Consider the following 17,818-nt stretch of genomic DNA (forward strand, 5'->3'; position numbering starts at 1 on the left):
ACTCAAATCCTATTTCAACCAACAATATTTTTATTCGAAAGAGCATATTTTTTTTCTAGTCAAAAATGTTTTCTTTCCTCTTAAAATGTTAAATTATTTTGAACCAAAATATATTCAACAGCCCGCCCAAGTTAACACATTTGTTTACTTTTAGGGCCCACAATGAGTCCAAAAGAATTGAGCCCATGAAGATCTCTTTCAACGTGAAGAGTTGTAATAAGAAAAAAAAATTACGATTATTCGTAAATTCTTCACCGAAAAACAATGTACTAAATTCAATCGCAATAAAAACAAAATCACATAAAAATTAACTTTTTGAAATTTTAAATTTAAATTCTGAAAAACACAATTGCCACCATTATTTTTTTCTATCTACACACGTGAAGATATATGTTACTTGTAATCTTTTCATGGGACAATATCCTAATTCCAAAGCATGGTATTACCATCAATGTTGGATACTTCCTCTAGAAAAAAATTAATTTAACAGAAATATGTACACCTATAAGAAAAGTGGGAGGAACCTAAAAAGGAATGTATACAGTGGGTCTCCACATGTATATTCAAACATAATTATTGATATTTAATTAAAATACATATCAGATTGAAGTTTGTACTACATTGAAGAATCTTATTTAAGAAAATTGTAATAATTGTACTTTTTTCGTATCATTTATAACGGCCCAAATGGATGGCACATGCAAATTAAGGAATGTGAATTTCAACAATAAAGTAGTATTTTTAAACTCAATTAAAAAAAGAAAATGAGTATAAAGTGAAAATGAGGCACGCAAATTGAAGGAATGATCTTAATAATTTAATATATTTCCTTTTCTAGGTTGAATAATTGTACATGAGATAATTCAAAAATAAATTTGAGATGTTATTAGTGAGAAGTGGAGAATATTAAATTCTAAATACGGGATAAGATGAGAGGTAACAAAATTCGCCTAGTTGTAACATTTAAGGTACAATTATTAGGGGTGAGCATTCGGTTATATGGTTCGGTTTTTGCTAAAACCAAACCAAACCATATTTTAGTTCGGTTTATAAAAAAAACCGAACCGAACCGAATTAACCGAACAAACCGAACCGAATTAACCGAAATTTTTATAATTAAAACCGAACCGAACCGAAAAACCGAATTAATCCGAAGAAAACCAAAATTTTCGAAAAAAAAACCAAAAAAACCGAAATTTTCGAAAAAAAAACCGAAAATTCCAAAAAAAAATTATAAAATTAAAAAAATATTAGAAGTTAGATATTATAAAATTATAATTAAAATATTATATATATATATATATATATATATATATTTTATATATATATATTATAAATATAATTCGGTTTTTCGGTTTTGTTCGGTTTTAAAAAATCCGAACCGAACCGAACCGAAAAATCGAAATTTTATGGAAAAAAAAATCGAACCGAACCGAAAAACCGAAAAAACCGAACCATATTTTAAAATTTCGGTTTGGATCGGTTTGGTTATTCGGTTTCTGATTTTTTGCTCACCCCTAACAATTATTGCTGATTGAAAAAAGTTATCATCAAGTAATTTTTTTAAAATTATTTTCTTATCAATTTTAACATAAATTAAAAATTATCTATACATCATGCATGTTTCAAACTCGAATTTAATAGTAAAAATAAATTGAAAGTCACTAAATAATTTTTAATTATTTTCTTATTAATGTGATAAATTTTACATTCAACCACTAAATAATTAGTTAATACATTACAAAGCTTTGAAAAAGAAAATATGAAATGAAAATTACTAAGCAAATAACTCTTTTAGTAAATAAATTAAAATAAAAAATGTACTATATAATAAGAGCATAAGATAAATAAAAATGGAGAATACAAATAATGTCATGTAAGCACATTAACTAATTAAGGTGATATATTGAATGCACTATTGAAAATATATATATATATATATTTATATATATATATATATATATATATAATTTAATTTTTTTTTATAATAAGAATGATCGCAAATGAAGTAGAGTTGAGAGGTTTTAAAATATTGAAATTTGAAAATGCACGTAAGATTCTATTATTACTCCATTTCTCTTCAAAAATAGTTTTTTTTTGTCATTTTGGGACGCCCAATTTTATTTTTTATTTTTTTTTTCTATTTTGGATAATACTCCCTCCGTCCACTAATTCATGACCTAAGTAGCAAAACACGGGTTTTAAGAAAAAGTGTATTTTTATTAGTTGAGTGGAGAAAGGGACCCACAATTAATATATTGTTTATTAGTTGAATGGAGAAAAAGTGTATTGTTTTGGGACCCATCAATTAAATATAAATAAAAACTTACTAAAAATGAATAGGCCTTGAGTTGGTGGACGTCCCAAAAAGGAAAGAAGGCCTTGAATTAGTGGACGGAGGGAGTATCTCATAACTTATTTACACTTAATATATCTACTTTTTTCCATTTTTTTTAGAATTACAAGAGGTATATATAATCAAATAATCAACCCGCACGCAGGCGGGACATCTACATCAAATAAAATTCACATAAAATGTAATATATCTACTTATTAACTCTTTTTTATCACACGATGAATTCTTTTCTCCACTTATTATAAATTTTTTCAAAGTTATTCGTTTTTAATATACACCTTAGCTCAGATTTCCCACATACGACGTCAGTTGGTGAAGTAAGAATTAACACCCTAAATAAAACGATAAAGAACACAAGGATTTTATGTGGTTCGGTCACGAGATCTTCATCAACGGGGGGTTTGCCGGAGAATTTCACTATATTCGAGAGAGTTTACATTTTCAAGTTATGAGCTACTAAAGAAAGAGAGTCCCCTGATTTACAAGTAGAAATGTTATTTATAGTTTACAAATAAAACATAATTTAAAAGGATCATTCATTTAATCAGTTGGGCCCAAGCCTCATTACAATAGTCTTATTTCGGAGCTGAATTGTCATATGTCATCGGCGCTGGTTTTGGCAAGGTTGACCAATCAATGTTGATTTTGGAAGAGTTGATTAGTCAATGCTAACTTTGAGAGAGTTGACCAGACAATGCTGAATTTGACCAGACTGACTTTGACCAAAGCTGACCGGCGCTGACTTTGTCAATGCTGACGACGGCGAGGCCATCAAGATTGACACAAGTGTATTACCTTTCTTCTTTGATAGTTTCCCTTCACCAATTTTAACTCTTTGTTTCATTAAATTTGGCCTCAAAGAGATGTGCATAATATTGTCATCATCATAACTTCGTTTTTTTTGAAGAGGAATCCCATTGAAATAAATTAGGAGCAATCATCCAAAACAATATCTCTAAACCATCTAGGGAAGTTCGAAGTCCAGGTAGCACAGTCCTAACATGAACGAGCAAATTGGGCGAGGCCGTGAGCCGCCCTATTTGCTTCCCGATACACATGACAAACACAAATGAGACAATTCTTCCTAGAAAAATTAAGAATTTCACATATATCAGCAGGCAAAAAAAGTTGCTCCTCTTCCTCATTCGCCATGACTCGGGCAGCCAACATCGAGTCGGTAAAAAGCACGATTGGAGTGATGTTATGATCCAAACTCAAAACTAAACCTTGAACAACTGCCATAATCTCTCCAAGCAGCGGGCTGGACATCGAGTTCATTCTTTTCGCAGCAGCAACTTTTATTCTCCCGTGCTCATCTCGTATAATGACTCCAGCTCCGAAAACGTTTTGCTATTTATCAAAAAGTGTGTCCACATCGACCCGAAAGCAGCCTTTCCTTGGTTTTTCCCACGTCTTCTTGCTAAGCTTTAACCCCATGCAATTCTCAAAAGTGTATGTCGGTTTTGCAGCAATATATTGATCGAGAATCACACGACATAGTTCTTCTTTCGACCTGTCATCCTCATGTAAAACTTTGCAAACATAGCCCCATGTCTGCCAAAGGAGAAGACACCGCAGCTCATAATCTTCTTTACCACCCTCCTGCCAAATAGTCGCTGCTATCTCCATAAGTGAAAGTCCCTCTGCCTACCAAAAATAAGATGGCTTCCAAATATCACGAACCTTTGGGCAGTACAAGATTACGTGTTCAGTTGTTCCCCACCTGTCCCAGCATGACTTGCATCCTCCAGCCACGGGCACATGATGGCTCTTAAGGTTACCCTCAGTCGGGATAATATTATTAAAAGCTCACCACAAGAAAACTTTAACCTTCGGGTTCGGGGGCAGCGTATTGTTCCAAATAAGCCTGCTCCAGTTCTTCTTGTCTCCAGAGCTATTGTGGGGGTGGGGGTGAGTGTTGTAGAACCCTATCGCAAGAAGAAATGCCGACTTCACGGAAAAGTTCCCTTTCGGCTCGTAGCGCCAACAAATTCTATCTTCCCCTCCATGTTCACAAATAGGTGTGCGTCGCACAGCCTCAATCTCATGGTGGAGTAAATTTTATGCTAGAAGCTCTTCATTCCAGCCCCCATTTTCATCCATAAGATCTGCCACCCTCTTGCCCCTTAGCCATTCATTAGTGTTTCTCTGTGCAATCAAAGTTTACTAATATTGCCTCCATTTCCCACTTTCCAGATAATTCCTTTCTCAATCAAAGGCCGGCTCCATGCAATGGATCGCCGCACATACGAGGCGTTCGAGGTCATCATCATAACTTATTTACACTTAATGTATCGCATGATGAATTCTTTTCTCCACTTATAATATAATTTATTTATTATTATTATTATTATTAACACTAGAATTTTAATAATTTTTTATTTATACACTCAATTATTTTTACTAAAATTCACATACTCTCTTCTAAGATTATTTTTTTAGAACGGAGAAATTATAAGCGAGAGGGAGGGAGTTCATGGTTTCCAAATTACAGTACATAAATGTGAAACATCCTTGAAAAAAGAAAAAAGAAAAAAAGTTAAAAATATACTACTAATTTTTTATTTTGTAGAGATAAACCCCACCCAAAAAAGAAAAGATAAAAGAAACAAAAAGATTTCCCGGCAATGCCAATGCTGCAACAGCATTGCACTAACCTCCAAAACCACCACGACTCACGCCTCTCTAACCTTTGATTCCCTCCTCCCTCCATATGCAATTTCCTCATCGCCCACTTCAATTTCTCCCAATTTTTTGAGGGCGGAGTCGAATTCGATCACAACCAACATGTCAACCTCCATCCTACTCTCCCACCCTCTATCCCCACACCTTCATCTCCCCAAACCCAAATTCCGTCCTCCTATAACCTCCAAATTCTCTTGTTTCGAGCTAAAAAATGTTTCCCTGCGCCGACCCTTCAAATCCCACTTTACAGGTGGACCTCAAAAGCTCAGGAAACTCGTATTAGCGCGAGTGGCGGAAACTGAAGCCGAGAGAAGTGATGTTTCTCCGCTGGTGGGTGAGGATTCTGCCGAATTCGTCTTGTCCGAGCAGAAGATTTCTTCGTGGGTTTATTTCACTCTGGTTTTGGGCGTCGTGCTTTATATTCTCAACGTGGCTTGGATTGACAACTCCACCGGTTACGGTAAAGTATTCAGCGACGCTGTTTCGAGCGTTTCCGGCAGCCCCGAGGTTCGAACATGAGTTGATTCTTGTGTTAATTTTTGTGTGTTTTGCGATGCGGATTGATTCGGCGAAAGGCGTATTTGTTGCTCGTGAATTTCAATGTTGATATATTATTTTGGAATGTTGATTTTCGTATGGTTTTAGGCTAGTGGGGTCTTGCAGGTTATATACTCTGTTTGGATTGAGGATTTTCCATTCAGGCAACATTTGCCCTTTTTGTTTGATGGTACAGAACTTCTTGAAACATTGCTATGATCAAAATGACAATTATATGAGGTTTAAAGCCCTAATGTTAGTAAGGTTGGCAATTTTTGACAAGACACAAACGCACACGAAATTAATGGTTAGTTTCTGGCCTTATTGTGTTCGTGTCCTTATCTTGTCTACACACTCCTTTCGTGTCCTGTTTGTATAACAAACTCAAATATTAAGTATTACCGGGTAAAGATTGGTACCTTTATGGTTTCACCCGATTCAAGATATTGTACCAGATGTGTTGTTGCTAGAGTTTATGTGTACGTATTTGATTAATTTTGTTTAATTTATTTTGCACTATTACAAGTTAGTCAAAAGCTCCCCTTCTCTGTGGTGCATCTTTACCATGCTCGCTCCGTGCAACGTAGTTTACTCATTGGCCAGTTACATTGATTTTGAATCCACCACTGTGACTTCAAAAACCAGACGCTAAGATGGTGGATGTTGTTGGCTTTGGAGTTGTTGAACATATGGAAGAATGTTTTGTATTAAGTAGTGTCTGTTGATAATAGCTCTAAAGCTTGAATCTTGCTAACTGACTCATGAAAGATAATCTTATCAAGTACATGAAGTCATGGCCTAGTAGTATCAGTTTGTGCTCTTATCTCTGATGCAATGCAACAGTAATTACTTATATTGATTGTTGTCAACACTGTTTTTATATGTAGGTTGCCATGTTGGTTCTTATTCTCATATTTGCACTGGTTCACAGTGGCTTAGCTAGCCTCAGGGACACAGGTGAGAAACTCATTGGAGAACGAGCATTCCGTGTATTATTTGCGGGGGTATCTCTTCCGTTAGCTGTTAGTACTGTTGTGAGTTCCTAACCATATATTATAGTTATAGTTTACTGCTTATAGATTGTACATCCTTGGCTTGGTTTCTATGGATGCTGGCTTTATTTGGTAATCTTAATCTCGCGACAGGTTTATTTCATCAACCACAGATATGATGGTGTGCAGTTATGGCAACTTCAGGGTGTTCCTGGACTACATGAGCTTCTTTGGTTCGCCAACTTCGTTTCCTTCTTTTTCCTTTATCCTTCGACTTTCAACTTGTTAGAGGTTGCAGCAGTTGACAAGCCCAAGATGCATCTCTGGGAAACTGGAATAATGAGAATAACTAGGCACCCACAGGTATGTAACTGTCACAACCAGATCTTTTTTGGGGGGTTCGTGTCCTGTGGAACATTGGTTCCAGCTACACTATTATTACATACTGATAAAAAAAATTTAGATGCTGCATGCTGTCTCTGGAGAAAACACTAGGCAGGGAATTCAAATTGTGCAATTGTGAATTAACTTTGGGAAATAGTATCTATTATGTAATGATAAAAAGTCTTAGGGTTAATTGCTGCAAATAATACAATATGTATCCAAATTTGCAAATTTCACTTGACTAACAAAACATTGTAATGACAGCATCACCTTTTAACTTTTTGCAATAACAACATCCCCAATTTATTAAGGAAGTTTGTTCGACATGTGCTACTTAACCACTGAAATATTTGGGAATGTAATTGGAACGTCTTAAAAGTTGTGTGGAACTTGCAAATTTGGGTGTTATTTGTGGATAATGAACAATTGCTGCTGATTCATTTTTTCCTTCTCCAAATGCGCATATAGTTAGTATCTTGACACAAAATTTTAAGTTTACAAGTGTTTTTAATATTTCAAACTTGAATACAATTTTAGTTATCAGTGTCTAAATTGTTTAACCATGATATGAGTTGAAATTTAATAACCAATTTGTAAGATCAAATCTACTGTTGTTCTCTTATTTATACCTTGTCTTAGTATGTACGTATTCTTGAATATGAAAACATCACTCTTGATTCTGATGTAAATTTGAACACCTTGTCTTAGTATGTACGGATTCTTGAAGATGAAAACATCACTCTTGATTCTCATGTAAATTTGAACACGAACATATTCATGTTGTCTATCATCTGATTTCACCTCCAGTAGACATTTAAAGATCGGTGCATTATTTATAAGCACAGTATGCAAACCTCATGTTCACATTGAGTCTGATAGCCCTTTTCTGTTCCCTAATTTTGCTTGCTTTCTTCAGATGGTTGGGCAAGTAATCTGGTGTCTTGCTCACACAATTTGGATCGGGAATTCAGTTGCAGCCGCAGCTTCTGTGGGTTTGATTGCGCACCATCTGTTTGGTGTTTGGAATGGAGACCGGAGATTGGCCATACGATATGGTGAAGCTTTTGAAGCTGTTAAGAGTAGAACTAGTGTAATCCCATTTGCTGCTATTCTCGATGGGCGCCAGAAGCTACCAGAAGATTACTACAAGGAATTCCTCCGGCTGCCATATATATCAATAACAGGATTGACGTTGGGGGCGTACTTTGCTCACCCACTTATGCAGGCCGCCAGTTTTCGTCTTCATTGGTAGCTTCGCCTGCTGTATATTTCCTCCGCAAGAGTAAGTCTCGGTTTCATGATACTGTTCCCGGCTGGAGCATTTTGCAAGTGTTTAGATAACTGCAGCATGGTTTGTATTTGTCGAACGGACGAGTATTAAATAAGGAGGTTTATCAACAAATGAAACATAGATCATTCAAATGTGTAGTAAAACACTAAACAGTTAGCCTAATACAGAATTAATTTCTTGCAACTATTCATTTGTTTTGTTTGTGTACTTGATACATATTTCCTCATTACATTCAATCTTTATTTAAGGGTTGAACATAAGAGAAGCTACAGCTCTTATATAAAATCCAAGAAAAACACACATATATCCATCCATGTGTGTGTGCGCGCGCGATTAGGATGTATGCCCTCTCTGTAAACTTCTGATGAGAGATCTTGAAGATGAAAAGGTTCCGAATGCTCCCAAAATCACACCAAATGTTATGAGAATGAGATTGAGCAGCAGCAGAGGTGTCGAAATTTGTCTCCAGAATATCTTGGTGTAGAAAGCACATGGAAAGATTACGCAAATTCCGACACTGACTAGGGAGCCCGTGAGGCTGAGAACGTGCTCGAAGTATGGCACGGAGAGGGCGAGCACGAGTATGATGAGCAGTAGAATCGAGCCCACTGTCCCCCGTATGATCATCCGTGTTCTTGATTTGATCGAGGGGGGAAGGCTTTGTTCGAGCTGCATGGCAAAAGGCGCGAATTCAAGCGCGTATTTTGTCATGGGCGTGAGCACTGTCGCCCACAGAGCGATCTTTGTGACGATGAGATTGTGAGGCATGCTCAGAGTGATTTGTGAATTCACTTGAGGGCCAAACATCTTGGCTCCCATGAATCCTAATGTTGTGTACAGCACTGTCACCATTGAGAAGCTCACAATGGATACCTATACATTATTATTCACCATAATGTCATAAGATTTGCAGAAACATTATATATATACAGATTTGATCATCATGGAAGTTTGACACACATACCTTGGTGAATTTGGAAGGATCTTTCATGGAATTGTATAGATTGGGGAAGACTATATGACCAGCAAAACTGAAGATATAGAGCCCCGAAATTGCAGGAATTTTGTTGAGGTGCAGGACTGGAATGTAACGGTGAGCTTCAACGGCTCCAGAGATGGCGGTGTAGGCCACAGTGGAGAAGATGACGAGAGACAGGAGGATGCCAGCGGTCGAGAGGAAGGAGATTGAGGAAAGATCCCTTAGCCACAGGCTCGGAAGGGCAACGAGGACGGCTATGAGCGCCAGCAGCTGAGACGCGGATAGATGAGGCGAGTTCAAAGTGAAGGTGGCGAAGACGTTGGCGAGGTTGTCGTGGAGTGAGATGGTGTAGGAGACAAGGGCCATGAAAATCTCTAGGTAGATGAAAGTAGTAGCTATGATTCTTCCCTTTGAACCAAATGCCTCATTTCCTATGTCTTTGTAGTCTCTTGATTTAGGGTTCTTGTGCATGCATTTCCCCAGAAGGCAAGAACTGTAGGCACACACTGCTCCAAGCCCTACTAGGAGGAATGTTGATGCCCATCCTCCATTTTCCAAGGCATAGGGAGTTGATAGTTGTCCCAAACCTGCAACAACATGTGTCGGAGTTAGCTCATCAATCTCAACCAAACTCAAAAAATACTAAAATTTTGTCCTAAACCAGCTGGCACAACAACATGATCTTGATGAGAAAAACAGGCTATCTTCTAATGAGGAAACTAGTGAAGTTACCAATGAGCATTCCAACCATGTTGATGACTGCATGAAGAAAAGAGCCGGTGGTTCGATCATCTGCATGGGTCTTAACTGCACTTTTCTCATCTTCTTCCTCGTCGCCCACGGTGCTCGGTCGCTCCTCCGCCGCAGCTTTCTCACCGGCTTCCTCTTGGGATTCCCAAATCCTGGCCGTCATTGTTTGGTTCAAGTATAGAGCGAAATACAATGGAAGAAATTGATATTTGTATATATGGTTGAAGGTGAAGGTAATGTGTGTGCGTATTTATATGGGTTGTACAAGATTCAATAATTCGACTCTAAAAAAAATATAATCTTTGTGGCGTACAATATTTATTTTCTGAGGATTGCATCTTCCAACTTTTTGGGTAAAATTCTATTCCATGACGTGAGGATATTCTACGGTGTGTAAGGCTATGTTATATATATGTTGGATTTTGTTTACGTACGATAATCTTATAATTCATTTTTCGAGCCTTATACAACTATCAGACGAGACGAACTCAAGCTCAAACTTGAATATATATGACATTATTGAATATCACACGAATTGAGCTCGAACCAAACTCAGATTCAGTTATTGGTTGGCGAGCCGAACTTATCAATAAAACAAAAGCTCGAGCAGAGCTCAAATATTGAGACTATTCAGCTCAGCTTGGTTCATTAACAACCAAATGTAGATAAAATTTTATGCTCCATTACTTGGATATTAATTGGAAACAGGATCTTATATGAAGTTAAGTTGCCAAATTGAACAAATTGGCTTCAGAGATTCCAAGGCACCTGGTTCTCGCAACCAAATTAACTTTATTCCATCGTTCCAGTAGTCTGTGTTAAGGAAATGATACTGTTTCTTCCCTCTTTATTTACTTCTTTATTTAAATCGTTTTGACAGGGGGAACATATATGCATATATATATTTTTAATATCGAAGTTAAAGGTGGGTACTTAAATTTATTTTCTGTTCGTTTTTTTCATTCACAGAAACTTGTTTCATTTTTTATGTATAATTTCCTCAAGTATAGACCTAAAATTAGTACTCATAAAGCTGATAAAGCCCTGAGGTAGAAGTTATTCCCATTTGATATAACATGTATACTATGTTGGAGATTCCAATGTTATATAATTGCATCATAAATAATCCGATGCCAAATGATTTCTATAGAATCGAACATCTCTCCTGCCTTATGGGAGAAATACCCAATCTGGTTGATTCCTTAGTTGGAAATTTGGTTATTATTCCATTAGGCTCTTCCTACTAGAAAATGCCAATATACATGTCATCGAGTCCTTATACGCATTGTTCATTTAAAAATAGGCTTAAACTTTGATCTCATGACATGGTGATCTCCTTACCCCAAATTTATAAAAATTATAAATATAGCATGAACTTTTATATATGCATTGTTTATTTTATAGTCCGAATCAAAATTTTGGCCAACTGATAGGTGACATGCCTCATTGGAAGTTGGCGTGACAATTTAAACAAATAATAAAAGTTTACATTAAATTTTGTATTATCCACAATTAGGGGTGGAAAATCGGGTTGCGGGTATCGGGTATACCCTCACCCGTCCCGATACCCGCGCGGGTATCGGGTACCCGATACCCGCAAACTTCGGGTGGAGGGTCGGGTGCGGGTATCGCATCCTCAAAAATCGCGGGTAGAGGGTACCCGCGGGTATACCCGCGGGTACCCGCGGGTATACCCGCGGGTACCCGCATACCCGCAATAAATATTTAAAAAATAAAATTACATAATTTTATTTAATAATATTAGGAATTAAACCAATTAACCAAAATTAAATATTAGGAATTAAACCAATTTTATTAGGAATTAAACCAATAAATATTAGGACTTAAACCAATAAATATTAGAAATTAAACCAATAATATTAGGAATTAAACCAATAAATATTAGGAATTTTATTTAATAATATTAGGAATTAAACCAATTAGGAAATTAAACCAATAATATTAGGAATTTTATTTAATAATATTAGGAATTAAACCAATAAATATTAGGAATTAAACCAATTAACCAAAATTTAAAAATAAAATTAAATAATTTTATTTAATAATATTAGGAATTTTATTCATCACAGGTTTTATGGATAATCGATGAAATAGAAAGGATATTTTCAATTTTTTTTGTGAAATGCGGGACAAAATACCCTCTCGCGGGACGAAATACCCTCCAGCGAGACCAAAAACCCGCAAAATTACAATTAAAAAAAAAATCGCGGGACTGTGAGGGTACCCTCATACCCGCAGCGGGTATCCGCTGCAGGTATTCGGGTACCCGCATTGGGGAAGAGGGTCGGGTGAGGGTGCCGTTTTCGGCAGTTTTCGTCCCGCGGGTACCCGCATTTTGCGGGTAGGGTACCCGCGGGTACCCGATTTTCCACCCCTATCCACAATCTACATCAGCTCTTAAATGTCTGATTTTAAATAAGATTAAAATTTGAACTCTTAAGTGAAATAATGATATTTCCGAGTGAAATTTTGACTCGGGATATAAGATGAATAACACTAGAGATGTCAAAATCGACCCGGCCCGATGGGCCGGCCCGGCTCGCCCGGGTTAGGAGGCGGGCTGGGCTTAAAAAAATAGAGCCCAAAAAAAATCGGGCCTAAAAGCCCGGGGTTTTTGGCCCGTCGAGCTTATAGAGTTTCGGGCTTTTAAGCCCGGGGTTTTTGGGCTTTTTTGGCCCGCCCATTTATATATATATATATATATATATATATTAATTATATTTATATACATTAAGGAAACTTTAAAAGACTAAATTATCTCAAGCTGGATTACAAAAACAAAATTTAATTCATGTTTATTTATATTTAACAATGATATGATTTATGATTTTTATTTTTTTATGAGAACTATCTTGTCGATTAATAATGCAATAATTAAATACATCATTTGTTATGAATTTTTAATTGCTCCATTTATGTAGAGCAGCAATGCAGAATATGGTGTATTCTAGCTCAAATTTGAGGTGTTTGTGCCGAAATTAAGATATAAGAGCCCAAGTTTATTAATTTAAATTTGAGTTATTTTTTTAATTTAAATTATTTTTTATTATTTTTGTAAAAAAAATAATATTAAAAAATTATGGGCCGGTTTAGCCCGATGGCCCGAGAGAGGCTGGGCTGGGCCTAGAATTTTGTAGCCCGATCCAATTTCGGGCTGGCCCGACCCGGCCCAAAAAAATCGAAAGCCCAGTGGGTTCGGGCCGGGCTGGCCCGACCCGTACCATTTGACATCTCTAAATAACACGGATAAATTCAGGCTATATTGATAATTTTTATAAGTTCGAACTAAAAAGTCACCATTAGATCAAAGTTCGAGCTATTTTTTTTATAACAATCCTTAATATTATATAACATGTATTGCGCTCAAAATTTAAAAAACAAAACATTCTCCTTGTATTAGTATTGTTTCATTAAAATTCATTAAAAAGAGTATGATATACAACTCGATAAAATATTGATGGAGTCTTGCATAACCTAAGATGATAGAGATCTTTACTGAATAAGAATCAATATATAACATCAAGGCGATAATAGCGATTGCGCCGATCAGAGATCTTCAATTGTGATAAAAAGAAGAAGGAAGAAGAAAGAAAGAAAGAAGAAGTATAAGAATAAGATTTGTGGAGATGAGGTCCACTTGAGTTGAGAGTATTCTCTATTTTTGTGGGTGTATTTCAGTCTGATTTATCTGTAACAAGAGTTGAGAAAAATTATTTCGAAATTTATTGAATCAGAAATCTTCTAACAGAGATGGATAAATTTCCCACATCGAAAGCTGGAAGATAGCACGCACTCAAAGGATGAGCATAAAAATCCAGAAGCAAGACATAATTAAGCATACCTTTCTCGGCCTTTTGGCTAAGATCAAGTGTAGTATCTGTTCTTATCAGTTTAATATCTGATATGTGGGCCATCGGCCCACACGATATTAAATTTATTTCTTGAGGGGGAAGGCCCATAAAGATAGCTTGCTATCTGGGTCTTCGCGCGTCGCCTTTGCGTTGCACTATTGCATGGGCCTGGCGCACCCCACCCAATTCTAAGTTTAAATTGGTATCTTTGAGTACTTTTACTGACACAATCGATTCTAACCATTTTTTTAAGTAAATGATGTTTAAGATTTTAAATTTGATGTCAATTTTATAGTTAATAAATGGGTAATTTTATATGTAGCCTCCAAATTTATCACTACAGCCCCTCGTTAAAAAATACTCCCTCCGTCCCGGCCAAGACGCTACATTTGCTCTTCGGCACGGGATTTAAGGAGTTGTAGATTAATGTTTTAAGTGTGTAGTAATAAAGTGCCAAGACGCTACATTTGCTCTTCGGCACGGGATTTAAGGAGTTGTAGATTAATGTTTTAAGTGTGTAGTAATAAAGTGATAAAGTAGGAGATAGAAAGTAATATAAAGTAAGAAAAGATAAGGTAATAAAGTGATAAAGTAGGAGAGAGAAGGTAATAAAGTGATAAAGTAGGAGAGAGAATGTAATAAAGAAATACTTAATTAGTGTTAATTAAGTGTTTAAATTCCTTATTTTTGCCAAATATAGAAATGTAGCATCTTCGTTGGGACGGCCCAAAAAGGAATATGTAGCATCTTGGGCGGGACGGAGGGAGTATAACTAAACTATTAAATATCCATTTTTACCCCCACAGCCTCAAATTTAATAATTAATTCCAAATGTTAGGAAAACTACAGCATAAACGCTTCTCTTCCAATAAGAAAAGAAAGAACAGAAAGAAAATTTGGGTGAATGGGTACTGCCGAGCCAGAGAGACGAAGGGGGGCGGCTGGACGCCATCCTCGGGCGCTACATGCGCCACAGCGGTCGATGGAGAGGAAGCAGGAGCGACATCGACGCTAGATTAGGAAAAGGGAGACAGCGGTTGGGTGGTGCTGCTATCTACGCGTAGGCGGCGGTGGCGGCCGTTCCTGCCGGCCGAAAGAGAGAGGGTGAAGGGCGTTGACACGGCGGCTACTCGCGGAGTAGCGAGGCGGTTCATGGCTGAGCGGCGAGGGGCGGCAGACGACGAGGGGCGGTGAATTCCAGCAGAGGGTCAAAAAGGGAGAGAGATATTAAGGGAGAAACATGGTGTCGACCTCCATCAACAGCGGCGCCGTCGATGCGACGACAGCGAAGAGGCTGAGAAAGAGAATGTATCTTAAGCTAACTACAACAAATGTATAGCCCCCTTCCAAAAAATTGAAGCAGACTTCGCCACGCTATCCTCCTTCTCCTTGCCAGTGGCGCCGCCTCCACCTCCTGACTATCTGATCTGACGATTAAATCAAATTGAAGTCACAGTTTTTCTTTTTTTTTTCTTTTGTTTCTCCCTTCAAATGTGGGGGCTATACAATTTCTTTTAGGAAACGTGGCTATGCATATTTGCTGTAGTAATGTTTGTGGGATTAGTTATTGAAATTTCAAATTTAGAGATGTAGGGGTAAAAGTGTATATTTATTAATATTTTAATTATATTTTTTAATAAGGGGCTATGATAAGAAATTTGGGGGCTATGTATAAAATTACCCTTAATAAATTTGACGATGTATTTGTGAATTGTAATTTTTTTATCTTCTTATTCTTTGGGTTTTATTTTTTCTTTTAAGGTCATATGTTAAATGAATAAGTTATAGTATTAATTATTTAAAGTATCAAAATTCATTTTTATTCGCTTAATTTATCTATAATATTGAACATCATATTTTTTTTCATTTTGTTTTCGTTTATTGATAGAAAAATAAGTAGATGCCATTTTGTTCAAAAAAAAATTTACATGATTGTTTAATTATAATTATTTTAAATTTAAATATTTTTAAAATATAATATTTTTTAATGCAATTAAAAATAAAAAATCTTGTATTAATTTTAATATGAATTTAAAAATAAAAATTTAGCAATATATCTTAAAATTAGAATTTAAAATATTATATATATTTATTTAATTATGCGTACGATTTATTTATATAACCATATTTTATTGTTATATTTCCCTTTTCATATATTCGTATTTTCATGATTTTTTTAATTAGTTTCATGCTATTTAAATATGAAAATTTTATTAATTATACAATTTGAAATTTTAAGAGCCCAAAATTGTTATATTAAATGACGACTATTAATTTTGTTATATTGATAGTTTAATGTTTACTTGTGTTTGCACTCGGTGCAATGCAAGATAAACATTTTTATATTTAAATAAAATTGATATCAATTCAATATTCATATTTATAAATATAATAAAAATTTTAATTTTAGTTGAATATTGAAAAATATAAAAAGATCACAATAAGGAAAATTGATATTATGAAAAGGTAAAAAAAACTTAAAAATAATAAAAATTAGATTTATTCAAAAAAAGAGGCGATGAGAGAACTTTTTTAAAGTTTTAATATTTAAATAAATCAGACAAATATTACCTAAAATATATCAAATTAACGTTCTTACCATGGGCGGAGCCAGGGGGGTCACTGACCCCCTGAAATTTTCAAAAAATGTATGGATATTTTTAATAATTTTATAAATATATTACAAAAATAAAAAAATATTAATTTTGCCTAATTTCTAACGGGAATACCAATTGAATTCCTAACTTCTACAATTTTTTTCTCTACTTCTCTATTGTTTCGCTTATGGCAATTCTTAACTATCGAAGCATTTACAATTTATAAATTGTAGGTATACATGGGGTTTTGGGGAAGTTCATGTAAATGTTCATATGAATTTGTGACTTTTTCTAAACTTCTACAAACTACAGTCGAAGTTTATGTTAAATGGCAAAGTGCATATTTTAAAGTGGCAATATACAATAATACACAACTCTCTCAACCTATATTCATACTATACCCACTTTTTTCAAACAATTCACCCCATATCCATTTCAATATTTAACTATTTCTTTTGGTACTTGCATATTCCTTCACCATTTCCTATATATGACTTCGGAACATGTGCCTGACAAAGTGAAGTTACTTTTGTGCATATTAATTGATTTCAGCACTATGCGCATAATTGATTTTATTTGCATTGTAGAACTATGCACACTTTATTAATTTAAATTGCGCATATTAATTTGATTTCAACATACATTATTAATATACGCATAGTAGAACTATGCGCCAATAATATGCGCATAGTTCTACTACTATGCGCATATTAATTGATTTCAGCATACATTATTAATTTGATTTGTATTGTAGAACTATGCGCACTTTATTAGTTTAAATTGCGCATATTAATTTGATTTCAGCATACATTATTAATATGCGGATAGTTCTACTATGCGCATATAATATGCGCATAGTTCTACTACTATGCGCATATTAATTGATTTCAACATACATTATTAATTTGATTTCAGTATATATTATATTTTCTTTATTTGCATTGGCTTTATTTTAATTTAATTTTATTTATTGCGCATATATTAACTATGCGCACAAATATTAACTCTGCGCATATTAATTGCGCAGAGTTTTGACTATGCGCAAACAATAACGGATCCACTCATTACACAGAAATCCACACTGCAAATCACACGCCCAATCATTATGCACATCTTTATTCAGCATAAGAAATATTAAAATAATACAATGGGTACGAGGTAAATCATTTTGAAAAAGTGGGTATATGGGAATGTAGTTTGCAAAAGGTGGGTATTTTAGATTTCCTCCTTATTTTAAATTCATTTTATGCTTGCAAATTTTTGTGCTAATTGTTCTTCTGCTTGTGCTATTCTTTGTCTAAATCTCTACAGACTCTAACTATTCTTGTGCTTAGTTTTTTTTAAGGAAATATTATCGTGCTTAGTTATTAATATG

General features: G+C 35.2%; 2 protein-coding genes and 1 non-coding gene across 4 annotated transcripts; 2 read left to right on the plus strand and 1 right to left on the minus strand.

Annotated features, from left to right (window-relative positions):
- Positions 1-4,048: 4,048 nt before the first annotated feature.
- LOC130997979 (15-cis-zeta-carotene isomerase, chloroplastic-like) lies at positions 4,049-8,428 on the plus strand. 2 transcript variants are annotated; one of them, XM_057923426.1, is made up of 5 exons: positions 4,049-4,405; positions 4,553-5,548; positions 6,466-6,612; positions 6,724-6,933; positions 7,871-8,428. In XM_057923426.1, the coding sequence occupies exons 2-5, from the start codon at positions 5,144-5,146 to the stop codon at positions 8,204-8,206; spliced, it is 1,098 nt and encodes a 365-aa protein (XP_057779409.1). In that variant the 5' UTR covers positions 4,049-4,405; positions 4,553-5,143; the 3' UTR covers positions 8,207-8,428. The 2 variants fall into 2 exon arrangements, with proteins under 2 accessions (XP_057779409.1, XP_057779402.1); XM_057923419.1 differs by lacking the exon at positions 4,049-4,405 and having other exon boundaries at positions 4,494-5,548.
- On the minus strand, positions 8,405-10,278 carry LOC130997972 (amino acid transporter AVT1H-like). The gene is made up of 3 exons (XM_057923412.1): positions 9,957-10,278; positions 9,210-9,811; positions 8,405-9,118 (listed from the first exon to the last, which is right to left on the minus strand). The coding sequence occupies exons 1-3, from the start codon at positions 10,135-10,137 to the stop codon at positions 8,579-8,581; spliced, it is 1,323 nt and encodes a 440-aa protein (XP_057779395.1). The 5' UTR covers positions 10,138-10,278; the 3' UTR covers positions 8,405-8,578.
- A 3,554-nt stretch (positions 10,279-13,832) lies between these two features.
- LOC131007429 (U2 spliceosomal RNA) lies at positions 13,833-14,028 on the plus strand. Its single transcript, XR_009096130.1, has one exon. It is a non-coding gene; the product is annotated as a U2 spliceosomal RNA (small nuclear RNA).
- Positions 14,029-17,818: the final 3,790 nt, after the last annotated feature.

This window comes from Salvia miltiorrhiza, chromosome 1 (genome assembly GCF_028751815.1).
Source record: "Salvia miltiorrhiza cultivar Shanhuang (shh) chromosome 1, IMPLAD_Smil_shh, whole genome shotgun sequence".
NCBI classification, from domain to species: Eukaryota; Viridiplantae; Streptophyta; class Magnoliopsida; order Lamiales; family Lamiaceae; genus Salvia; species Salvia miltiorrhiza.